The sequence below is a fragment of the Notolepis coatsorum genome, assembly GCF_963971535.1.
Source record: "Notolepis coatsorum genome assembly, chromosome: 5".
Lineage (NCBI taxonomy): Eukaryota > Metazoa > Chordata > Actinopteri > Aulopiformes > Paralepididae > Notolepis > Notolepis coatsorum.
The window spans coordinates 202,425,806-202,437,893 of NC_140169.1; the positions used below are offsets into that span (position 1 = coordinate 202,425,806).

The 12,088-nt window shown below is 46.8% G+C and overlaps 1 protein-coding gene across 1 annotated transcript in view; it reads right to left on the reverse strand.

The window, feature by feature from the left end:
- The window catches only part of rab3gap1 (RAB3 GTPase activating protein subunit 1), a 248,328-nt gene that overhangs the window by 28,449 nt on the left and 207,791 nt on the right, over window positions 1–12,088 (reverse strand). Inside the window, 2 exon segments of the mRNA XM_084313830.1 lie at window positions 387–489; window positions 11,595–11,710. Of these exon segments, the coding sequence (XP_084169956.1) occupies window positions 387–489; window positions 11,595–11,710 (219 nt within the window).

Below are 12,088 nucleotides of genomic sequence, written 5' to 3' on the forward strand. Positions count from 1 at the left end.
GTGTGTGTGTGTGTGTGTGTGTGTGTGTGTGTGTGTGTGTGTGTGTGTGCGTGCGTGCGTGCGTGCGTGCGTGCGAGCGAGCGAGCGAGCGAGCGAGCGAGCGAGTGAGTGAGTGAGTGAGTGAGTGAGTGAGTGTGTGTGTGTGTGTGTGTGTGTGTGTGTGTGTGTGTGAGGCCCTGAGGGGTGAGTCAGTCGGGGGGAACAGTGAGTGGTGCCACATCCTGTGCTGCTGGCGTTGATGACGAGCACCTCCCCTGTCTGGGGCGGCACGAGAGAGAGACCACGCCGGTGGTGGTGGCATAAAGGTGCTGCACGTCCCGGCTGAATAGTGGTGCTGGGGGAGGCGAGGGTGGGGGTAGGGGGTGATAATAGGGGGGTTAGCTTACCCTCTGCGCGCTGACAAACAGCTTGTGGATGATGCTGCCAGCCGGCCCGCGGCCAGCGCCGATCACCGAGACCTCGGGCTCCTCCAGCAGGGAGCTGACGAACCTGGGAGAGACGGAGGAGGGAGAGAGAGAGACAGAGAGAGAGGAGAGAGAGTAGAGAGAGAGAGGAGAGAAAGTAGAGAGAGAGAGGAGCAGGGGGAGAGAGATAGTGGAGTGTGTGAGAGAGAGAGATAGAGAGGAGGGAGAGAGTAGAGAGAGAGGAGAAGAGGGAGAGTGGAGTGAGAGAGGAGAAGTGAGAGAGTAGAAGAGAGAGAGAGAGGAGGGAGAGAGAGAAAGAGGAGGGGGATAGAAGGATAGAAAGAGGAGGGAGAGAGAAGAAGAGAGAGATAGAGGAGGGAGAGAGAGAAAGGGGGAGAAAGAAGAAGAGAGAGAGTGGAGGGATATAGAGAGAAAGAGGGAGAGAAGAAGAGAGAGTGGAGGGAGAGAGAAGTGAGAGAGTGGAGGGAGAGAGGAGAAGAGAGTGAAAGTGTGAAAAGGAAGAAACGACACAGTGGTGTAGAGAGAGAGAGGGGGGGGAAGGAGAGCAAGTGAAGAGATTGGGTATAGTGAGATTTAGCAGTGAGGAGAAAGTGAGGGAGAGTGAGTGAAAAAGAGGAGAGAGATGAAAAGAGGGGTGGAGAGATGGGGATCAGCATAAGGTCGTCTCAACCTCAGAAGATAATTTTGAGAGATTGTTCTGAGGCGATTTAAAATAATTTATTTTTAAAGGAACACGCAATCTTTTTGGGAAAGTAGCTTATTTGCCATCTACCCTGGAGTTAGACAAGCAGATATTTCCCAAAAAGTTGGCGTGTTCCTTTAAATAAATGTTAAAGGGAAACTATCTTATAAATGGCCTTTTTCAGTGTTTAGCATTGTTTCCTAGCTATGTGGACTTATATTAATAGGATCTATGTCTCTAATTCTCATATTGGCGCATTCTTCCAATTCTCCTCTCACAATATTCACCCTCACTGAACTGAGTCATCTTAACATTTGCATATCTGTGATGTCAGAGATTTCTTCAAAATACTTCCCAAAGGTCAGTGAATACCACAACCACTACACCAGAGGAAGCTCAACAAATCATGTAAAACCCAGATTCGGCTCAAACAAGGGACTAAACACGTTTCGCAATTATGCCACAACAATGTGGAACGCCCTACCCAAAGCTGTAAAGGAATGTGAATCACTACCCAAAACCCCCACCACCTCCTAATAGACAGTCTCCTCCCCACCGCATGTATATATTCCCTCCCCACCGTATGTATATTTCTCACCCACCCACCCCCTCCTAATGTACAGTCCCCTCCCCATCATATGTATATACTCTGTCAGGATCTAGGGGTAACAGTACTGTATATTTGAATACCGTTTATGTCACAAATGTATCAGTACTAAATACCTATATGTCCCTATGCCATAAATGTCATGTATGTTGTGTATGTCATAAATGTCTATATGAATTGAAAATGGGGGACCCTGATGGAAACAAGACAAACATCTTTCTCAGGTCTGCATCCCCTTAACAATTGTATGTATTGAGCCGTACTGTATTGTACCCATTCTGCAATCTGTTAAATAAAGTTTTCATTCATTCATTCATTCATTCTCAGCTGCATAATAAAGTGGCAGTTGGTGTGGCAGTTGCCACCAGGCCACACAGTGGTTGGAGCCCAGCCTCAAAACGGCTTAAGATCTTGAGGTAGAAAAATGCTGTTTTTGAGTACTTGATTAGAAATACAAAACAATGAATTTTTTTGAAAAAAAACTCAAAGAGGTGTTCCATAGACTCACAGGAATTGTGTAAAAGTGCCCAAATAGTGAAAGAAATAGTAAAATAGTTCCCCTTTAAGAAAAAAGTATATTTCTAATAGTAAAATATATTATCTTGTGTATAATATTCGGCTCCGACTGTATTTTTTCCCGCTCGTGAAATCATAATAAATATTTCCAGCCTATGTGCTTTCTCCGATATTAGGGGGGGGGGGGGGGGGGGGGGGGGGTGATTAGACATCCATTTGTCTTTAGAGTTTCACATACAAAGAATTCTGGAGAAGCGTGTCTTTATGACGCCAGACACGCGTGTGCCGGGAGGCGCTCTCATTCTATTAGTTGACATAGATACTTTGCCTGCTATGTAAATAAATCCCATGTTCACGATGAAGAAATCCATACATAACTAGAAGGGCATGCTCAGTGGAGTGCAAATCTCAAACGAAATATATCGTTGTCATTTCTATGATGAATATCTGTTAGACTGTGACTGTATTCTCAAGGTGTTTCTCTGGCATTGGCCTACTTTGGTTTGCATCCTAATTTAATTGGCAAATGCCTGCCTGCTATCAGAAATGCAAGTAGAGTTCAAGTTCAAGTTCAAGTTCTTTAATAGTTGTCATACAGAAGTACAGAATACTTTCATACAAAATGCTTCTTACTGTTACGCTCCAGAGACTGTGCTAGACAAGATAGTATCAAATAACATAATAACATAATATAGCATGAATTTAGAAGAAGAAAATGAGGTCACAGTGTTCGGTATAGACATATGTACAATGTTCTGAGTTACCATATAATATACAATACACAATACTATGCAGTGTACTAATGTACAGTACTATCTAGTGCAAAGCAGAAATGGGATGAGGTACAATTTTAGGTACAATTTACAGTAAGGTGTACGAGTTGTAGTGCAATCCTTCATCCATAAATATAAAGTGTGGGGAGTGGGTGCTACAGTGTGTTTGTTTAAAGTGGGTGTGTGCTATAAGTGTGTGGAGTGGGTGCTACAGTGTGTTTGTTTAAAGTGAGTGTGTGCGTGTGGATGTGTGTGCTATGTGCGTTTGGTGGTTGTTGTTGTGTAGTGTTCATTCATTGTTCGTTTAGCAGCCTGATGGCCTGGGGATAGAAGCTTCTTCTGAGTCTTTCTGTGCTCGCCTTGAGACTCCTGTATCGCTTGCCTGACGGCAGCAGTTCAAAGAGGCAGTTGTTCGGGTGACTGGAGTCTTTAATGATTCTCTTAGCCTTGCCCTTGCAACGCTTGTAGTAAATGTTCTGGAGGGTGGGGAGCCCCCCTCCAATTGTGCGTTCGGCTGAACGTGTCACTCTTTGTAGTCTGCTTTGGTCTTGTGCAGTGCTATTCCCAAACCAGGAGGTGATGTTGCCGGTCAAGATGCTCTCTATTGTACATGAGTAGAAGTTCTTAAGGATCTTCTGGCTGACTTGGAACTTCCTTAGGCGCCTGAGGAAGTAGAGGCGTTGTCGTGCCTTCTTCACAACACTGTTAATGTGTGTGGTCCATGTCAAGTCCTCGGATATGTAGGCTCCGAGGTACTTAAAGCTGTTGACTCTCTCAACCGGTGCCCCGTCGATGCTGAGGGGGCTGTAGTCCTTGACCCCCGACCTCCTGAAGTCCACAATCATCTCCTTTGTTTTGCTGACGTTCAGGGAGAGGCTGTTTTCCTGGCACCATCCCGCCAGGACCTTGACCTCTTCCAGGTAGGCCCTCTCGTCGTTGGCAGAGATCAGGCCCACCACCACTGTGTCGTCAGCAAATTTGACGATTGTATTGCTACTCCGCTGAGCCACACAGTCGTGTGTGTACAGGGAGTAGAGGAGGGGACTCAGAACACAGCCCTGGGGGGCCCCTATGTTGAGGGTGATGGATGAGGAGGTGCAGTTGCCTGCTCTCACCACCTGGGGTCTGCCAGTCAGGAAGTCCAAGACCCACTGGCAGAGGTCATAGCCCAAGCCCAGGTCCCTGAGCTTGGCTATGAGTATGGAGGGGACTATGGTATTGAATGCCGAGCTGTAGTCGATGAATAGCATTCTCACATAGTTCCCCTGCCTCTTGTCCAGGTGTGATGCTGCTGTGTGCAGCACATGGGATATGGCGTCCTCCGTGGACCTGTTGGGGCGGTATGCAAATTGCAGGGGGTCCATGTTGATGGGGAGGGAGGAGCAGATGTAGCCCTTTACTAGCTTCTCGAAGCACTTCATGGCTATGGAGGTGAGAGCTACAGGGCGGTAGTCGTTGAGGCAAGCAGGCTTGGATTTTTTGGGTACAGGGATAATAGTGGACTTCTTCAGGCAGGTGGGGATGACAGCCTGTTCTAAGGACAGGTTAAATATGTCAGTGAATACTGGGGCCAGTTGGTCGGCACAGACTTTTAGGACGCGGCCGGGGATGCCGTCTGGACCTGCTGCCTTCCTGATATTCACTTTTTTAAAGGTCCGCCTCACCTCATGCTCTGTTACCCTGAGTTACCCTAGAGGCCACAATGAGTAATAAAAATGTCTCAACCAGGTATTCCAGTGAGTTAATTATTGATTGATTGATTGAAAAACCTTTATTTATCCCCATAGGGAGAATCAGGTGTCCATCATAGCACCAACCGCATTAATACATGTTAAAAATAAATAAATACATAAAGACATAATAAATAGAACTAAAATAGAGCTAAGAAGGTTGTTATAGTCCATATATCAGATCACCTAGTCCTCGGCAGTTAGCACCCGCTCTGGCCCTGCCTGGTTGTGGAGCTTAGGCCTAACAAAAATAATGGTTGGTTTCAGGTTGCCGACCGACCCTGCCGATTTAGGTGCGACCCAATATATTTTATGAGTTTTAAAAAAAAAGTATATATTAAAAAAAAAAAAAATCATTTTTTTTTTTTTTTTTTTTTTTTTTTTTTAGAATAAAGTTTCATAGAAATCTTAGTCAAACATTTAGTATTATGGATATTAAACATGCTGGCAGAGTACATGCATCCATGTTGTTGTGAACATTTTAACCCTTTCACTGCCACACGACAGCCGGTTAACCCTTTCACTGTGACAATACAGAAGGTTAGCCCTTTACTATCACACAACCGACGGCGATGCTCCATCCGCGGAGCTAATGATGCTAATGATGGAGCATCGCCGTCGGTTGTGTGATAGTAAAGGGCTAACCTTCTGTCGTGTGGCAGTGAAAGGGTTAATTAAATAAAGAAATTCCCTATCCATAGTCGCCGTGGGAAAGAATAAAATAAATAAATAAAATAAAATAAATTCCCTACCTACCCATGGCCAAACTGACAACCAACCTGAAACCAACTATTATTTTTGTTAGGCCTTAGATAGCTACTGTTTCAAGTTTCAAGTTTCTTTAATAGTTGTCATACAGAAGTACAGAATACTTTTGTACAAAATGCTTCTTACTGTTGCGCTCCAGAGACTGTGCAAGACAAGATAAGTATGAAATAAAATAACATAGTAAAATTAGAAGTAAAAAAAATGAGGTCACAGTGTTCAGTTTAGACATATGTACAATGTTCGATGCAGAATAGACGTAGTTACCATACAATATACAATACTGTGCAGTGTACTAATATACAATACTATATAGTGCAAGGCAGACATGGAGAAATGGGACGAGGTGCAATTTAGGTACAATTCACAGTAGGTGTACGAGTTGTAGTGCAAATCCTTTATCAATAAATATAAAGTGTAAGTGTGTTTGTGTGATCTAAAGTGTGGAGAGTGGGTGCTGCAGTGTGTTGTTTGTTTGAGTGAGTGTGTGCGTGTGGGTGTGTGTGCTGTGTGCATTTGATGGTTGTTGCATAGTGATTATTGTTCGTTTAGCGATTATTGTTCGTTTAGGGCACAAAGGACTGCTCGAAGCGCTTTGTGGTATGTCAGGGGAGGATGAGTCTGTGGCTAAACATGCTACTCATATCCGTCAGCTCGTCATGGGAGGGAATGGCAGGGGTTCTCAAGGATAGCGTACAGCTTCCTCCTCGGCCTCCCCTCTGCCACCCCCTCCAGTATGTCCAGGTCAGCTCCCACCACAGAGCTCACTTTCTTCACCAGTTTGTTTAGCGCTGGTCTGTATTGGTGTTGCCCTCCCCCAGCATACCACAGCGAAGAAGAGGGCACTAGACACCACAGACTGGTAGAACATCTGCAGCAGTTTGAACAACACACATACTAGAACACAAAGGACAACTTTCTCTGATCAGATTTCCGTGATGATGGTTAAATGAGCAGACCAGTGCTCCCTGCACTCCTTTGCCATTATGTTGGTCTTCACATTGAACCGGAACGCGCACGCTGACCGGCACGCTGACCGGCACAACGCAACGGCAACTGACCGAGTCCAGATGATGGATACAGACACTACCAATGTGAACGTGCTCTGAAATACGTTATGGAACCTTAATGGGATGGGCCAACGGACCGCAGAGAGGGAGAGTGAATTAAAAGAGAGGAACACTGAAATTAGGCAAATTCTTTTGTTTCTTTTGTGACAGTGGAAATCCAGAGGTTCTCGGTTCGATTCCCCCTCCCGGGCAGCGTGTCGAAGTGTCCTTGAGCAAGACACTTAAGAATGAGTGACACTTCACACGTTCAGGAATCCGGAGGAGGATTTTCGTTAATTTGTTAGTACAAACTTTTTACAAAGATAGTGTGTGGGGGGGGGGGGGGGGGGGGGGGGCTCCAGCCTCCTCACCTCACATCACTCTCCCCGGACAGAGCAGCTCACCTGGGAGACAGCAGGGTCTGGTTTGGAGACAAGAAGGAAGAGGTGTGCCGTCCAACGCTCGGGGGCCAGCCCTGGGTGTCCTCTTAATGATGCCGGGCCGCGCGTACGTGTGTGTGTGTGTGAGCGTGTGTGTGTGTGCATGTGTGTGAGTGTGTGTGTGTGTGCAGTATGTCTCTCTGCCTGCCTGGCCCCTCGCGGGGCCCTGAACACTGATGAACACTAAAGTCCAAAGCACACAGCGGGCGACCGACGTCGCCTGGCGATGCGATCGTCTGTCGCTCAACGACAATCGCTTAGCACCCCACACCAGATCCGACCGTTCAGGTATAATAAGCTATATGTGTCGCTCTGTCTAGCTGGGGGTGTGGTTTCCCCCCCGGGAGATATCAGAGGACGGACCGGACGTTAGGTTGTAGTGAAGCGAGATGAATTAGCAGGTAGCTGTGTTGTGCGTTAAAATAAAACCCATATTGAGCTGGAATTAAACCACCATAATACAAATACAACCTCTCCTCATTCTTCCTGACATTACTGCATGACTGATCGCTACAATACGTTCATTACCACCGATTGGACAAGTATTATGCACCTGCTGAGAGAGAATGTTTTTTTTCACGGAAGACGCAAACTGTTTTGTTCTCAACCATCATTTCTTTGGACAATAAACCTTACAAACTACACCAGCTGCAGCCTGGACATTAAACTCTGTCGACATCCACAACTTATTTTGTTACCCGAGTACAAAAACATCTAGTAGGTGCATCGTGGCGCATTGTCAATTTATTAGTTAATGACAAGTGGCCACTAAACCTTAAGTTCTCCAACTAACGTTATTTATTTGAATTGTTCCTGTTAATTAATAATGAACATAAGTAGCATGGTAATAATACATAGGTTATTGATAAATGAATGTATTGATAAATTAATTTATATTACAAATGATACACCAGTAGAAGTCATGTTAACTTCCTCATTGTCCTTGCTGTGTCACCTGCCGTCGCCTGCTGTCGCCTCAAAAAATAGGATCGAGGCGATTTTTAGCCAGGCGACAGAAATTGTTGCCGGGCGTCGCTTCAAAATCTCCTGCCGTGTGGGTTCTCTCATTCATAACAATGGAAGCGATAGAATTCTGTCGGTCGCCTCGTTTAAAAAAAACGGTTGCCTGGCAAAAATCGCCCACCGTGTGCGTTGGACTTAACCCTTTCACTGCCACACGACAGCCGGTTAACCCTTTCACTGTGACAATACAGAAGGTTAGCCCTTTACTATCACACAACCGACGGCGATGCTCCATCATTAGCATCATTAGCTCCGCAAATGCGGAGCTAATGATGCTAATGATGGAGCATCGCCGTCGGTTGTGTGATAGTAAAGGGCTAACCTTCTGTCCTGTGGCAGTGAAAGGGTTAAGGGTCTCTCTCTGTGTCTCTGTCTACACAGCAGGGCCCTGATGCACCTGAGCCCCCTGTCTGTCTTGTAGCTCCGCCCCCTGTCTGTCTTGTAGCTCCGCCCCTGTCTGTCTCGTAGCTCCGCCCTGTCTGTCTCATAGCCCCGCACCTGTCTGTCTTGTAGATCCACCCCTTTCTGCCTCATAGCTCCGCCCCCTGTCTGTCTCGTAGCTCCGCCCCCTGTCTGTCTCGTAGCTCCGCCCCATGTCTGTCTAGTAGCTCCGCCCCCCTGTCTGTATCGTAGATCCGCCCCCTGTCTGTCTAGTAGCTCCGCCCCCTGTCTGTATCATAGCTCCGCCCTCTGTCTGTCTCGTAGCTCCGCCCTCTGTCTGTCATGCAGCTTTGCCCCTGTCTGTATCATAGCTCCGCCCCGCCTGTATCGTAGCTCCGCCCCCGTCTGTATCGTAGCTCCGCCCCTGTCTGTATCATAGCTCCGCCCCTGCCTGTATCGTAGCTCCGCCCCTGTATGTATCGTAGCTCTGCCCCCCTGTCTGTCTCATAGCTCCGCCCCTCTGTATCATAGCTCCGCCCCTGCCTGTATCGTAGCTCCGTCCCCTGTCTGTCTCGTAGCTCCGCCCTCTGTCTGTCTCGTAGCTCCGCCCCCCCCCTGCCGCATGTGTGTGTATGAGAGAGAGAGAAAGAGAGAGTGCGAGTGTGTGAGTGTGTGTGTGAGTGTGTGTGTGTGTGTGAGTGTGTGAGAGTGTGTGTGTGTGAGTATGTGTGAGTGTGTGTGAGCCTGAACGCGCACGGCCACTGCTTCGTTATTATTAAAATGGGACACGGGGTGTATGGCTTTGGGGGATAAGGCGGCGTTGTGTTGTATGGGGGCTTTAATAAAAGATGCCAGGTACTGACAGCGGAGGTAGGTGGCAGTGAGGGCCCCATCACATGGTCCATTCAGATGACTTCTCACACTGTGGCTGTTTGCCCAACATTTATTAGCACTTCCAACTCCGCTCCCCTGGAGCAAGCAGGGCTGCTGATGAAATGAAAGCAGCCTGGTGATATTAATGAAGAGAGAGAGAGAGAGAGAGAGAGAGAGAGAGAGAGAGCGAGAGAGCGAGAGAGAGAGAGAGAGAGAGAGAGAGAGAGAGAGAGAGAGAGAGAGAGAGAGAGAGAAGGGTGGGTAATGTACACATGAAAGGAGGTGGACGGGATGGAGAGGAGAGCAGAGGAGGGGGGAGGGGAGGGGAGGGGAGGAGAGGGGAGGAAAGGAGAGGGGAGGGGAGGAGAGGAGAGGAGAGGAGAGGAAAGGAGAGAAGAGGGGAGGAGAGGAGGGGAGAGGAGAGGAGAGGAGAGGAGAGGAGAGGAGAGGAGGAGAGGAGAGGAGAGGAGAGGGGAGAAAAGGGGAGGAGAGTAAAGGAGAGAAGAGGAGAGGAGAGGGGAGGGGAGGAAAGGAGAGGAGAGGAGAGGGGAGGAGAGGGGAGAGGAGAGGAGAGGAGAGGAGAGGAGAGGAGAGGAGAGGAGAGGAGAGGAGAGGAGAGGAGAGGAGAGGAGGGGAGAGGAGAGGAGAGGAGAGGAGAGGAGGGGAGAGGAGAGGAGAGGAGGAGAGGAGAGGAGAGGAGAGGGGAAGGGAGGAAAGGAGAGGAGGAGGTGGTGTCGCTGTCGAATATAGGGATGGATACAATATGTCTGACGGCAATCTCATAAGCTACCTAATGTGAAAACTATACCCGACTGAACTGGAGTTGAACGTTCCGCTCCTCCAAAAAGCGTAGGCTTCTCTGGACTGCAGATGATGTCAGGCTCCGGCTCCGGCGATGATGGATGAATCCCGTAGCCATACCAGGTTCACAACACATGAGCAGACCTCACACGCGCGTACGAAGAGGGTCTCGCACCACGGCGTAAATCTAATTCTTTGCAATCCACTCGTTCAGTTACATTAACACACCCCACTGGACTATATATCAGTACATACAATCACAACTCTTCCTATTTGTTCATACTTTTTGCACATTACTGCTCAATTGCACTGCTAAATATGCCACCCTGTAAATATTCAACACTGTATTGTTATTTTTATTGTAATTAGTAGGGGTGGGGGAAAAAATCGATACGTAGTAGTATCGCGATACTTTGCGTGGCGATACTGTATCGATACAGGGACGCCAAGTATCGATATTTAATTATTCATAAAAAAAGGGAAGTTGCATTGTTCATTTCAATACCTGTAATAGTACAGTAGTCCACACACACACATGTGCATTCAGTTAAGTTGGAATATGACTGTAATACAAACAGTTCAGTTTGTCAGGTACATGCAACACAGATTACAATGTTTACATCTGCTTGAGAAAATACCATGTTCTGCAATAAAAATGATTGAAGTGAGATGAACAGACTGAACTTTATTTTATTAGATAAAACATGTTGACAAAGTTTTACTTTGCAGTTGAAAAAAGGTAATAAATTAAATTTGATCCAACATTTTCTTTCTTTTTTTGTACGCAATACTCAGCGTATCGCGATACTATCGTATCGTGACGCAAATATCGCGATAGTATCGTATCGTGAGGTCTCTGGCGATTCCCACCCCTACTAATTAGTGTATATATACTTGACCACATCGTGCACAATTGTACACCTAGGCCTATTTTAACTTTTATTTTATAATTCTATTCTATTGTGCTACTATGTTAACTGGATCTGCTATATCCATTGAATAAAGACCTGGCAATGAAGGGGGATCAGCGCCCCCTGCTGCTGGCGGTCAATGTGTTAATTGAGTTTATATTCTTATTTTATTTTTATTCTACCTTTTTGTTTTTTTATTCTACCATAATTGTCCGTCCGCCAATTCATCAAATTCCTTGTATGTGAAAACTACTTGGCAATAAAGACCTTTCTGATTCTGAAAAAAGGAACAATGGAAGTGTTTATGGAAGAGGGGAGAAGAGGGGAGAAGAGGGGAGAAGAAGGGAGAAGAAGGGAGAAGAGGGGAGAAGGGGGGAGAAGGGGAGAGAAGAGGGGAGAAGAGGGGAGAAGAGGGGAGAAGAGGGGATAAGGGGGGAGAAGAGGGGAGAAGAGGGGAGAAGAGGGGAGAAGAAGGGAGAAGAGGGGAGAAGGGGGGAGAAGAGGGGAGAAGAAGGGAGAAGAGGGGAGAAGGGGGGAGAAGAGGGGAGAAGGGGGGAGAAGGGGGAAGAAGGGGGGAGAAGAGGGGAGATGAGGGGAGAAGAGGGGGTGGTAGCCTACTTCTCCAGGTCCTCTTCGTCCTCGTCCTTCTCGCCCTTGCCGAGTCCAAACTTGGCCTTGAGGGAGCGGGCGCGGGCGATGGCCGTCTCCACCGACATCAGCTGGTTGATCACATCCTGCCAATGTGGAGGGGTGGCGGACACACACACATAACCAGTCAGGACAACCACTCATTACAGTAGATAAGACCTAACTTTCATCACTTCCGTCATTTCACACATGCTGCAATCGCTTTAAACAATCGCTTTAAACAATCGCTTTAAACAATCGCTTTAAACAAAATGTCACTTTAAACTAAATGGAAAGGTCCCTTTAAAGGAATGAGGAAAATAAAGGTCACTTTAAGGTAGAACCGATGTGGTTCTTGTATAGTATAGTTTAGTTTAGATATAGTAAGTATAGCATAATGACATAGAGTTAAAACTGTATATTGTATAGTAGTGTACATAGGACCCAGTGCCTTCTCAGGAATTTAGCATGTCTATTTTATCATG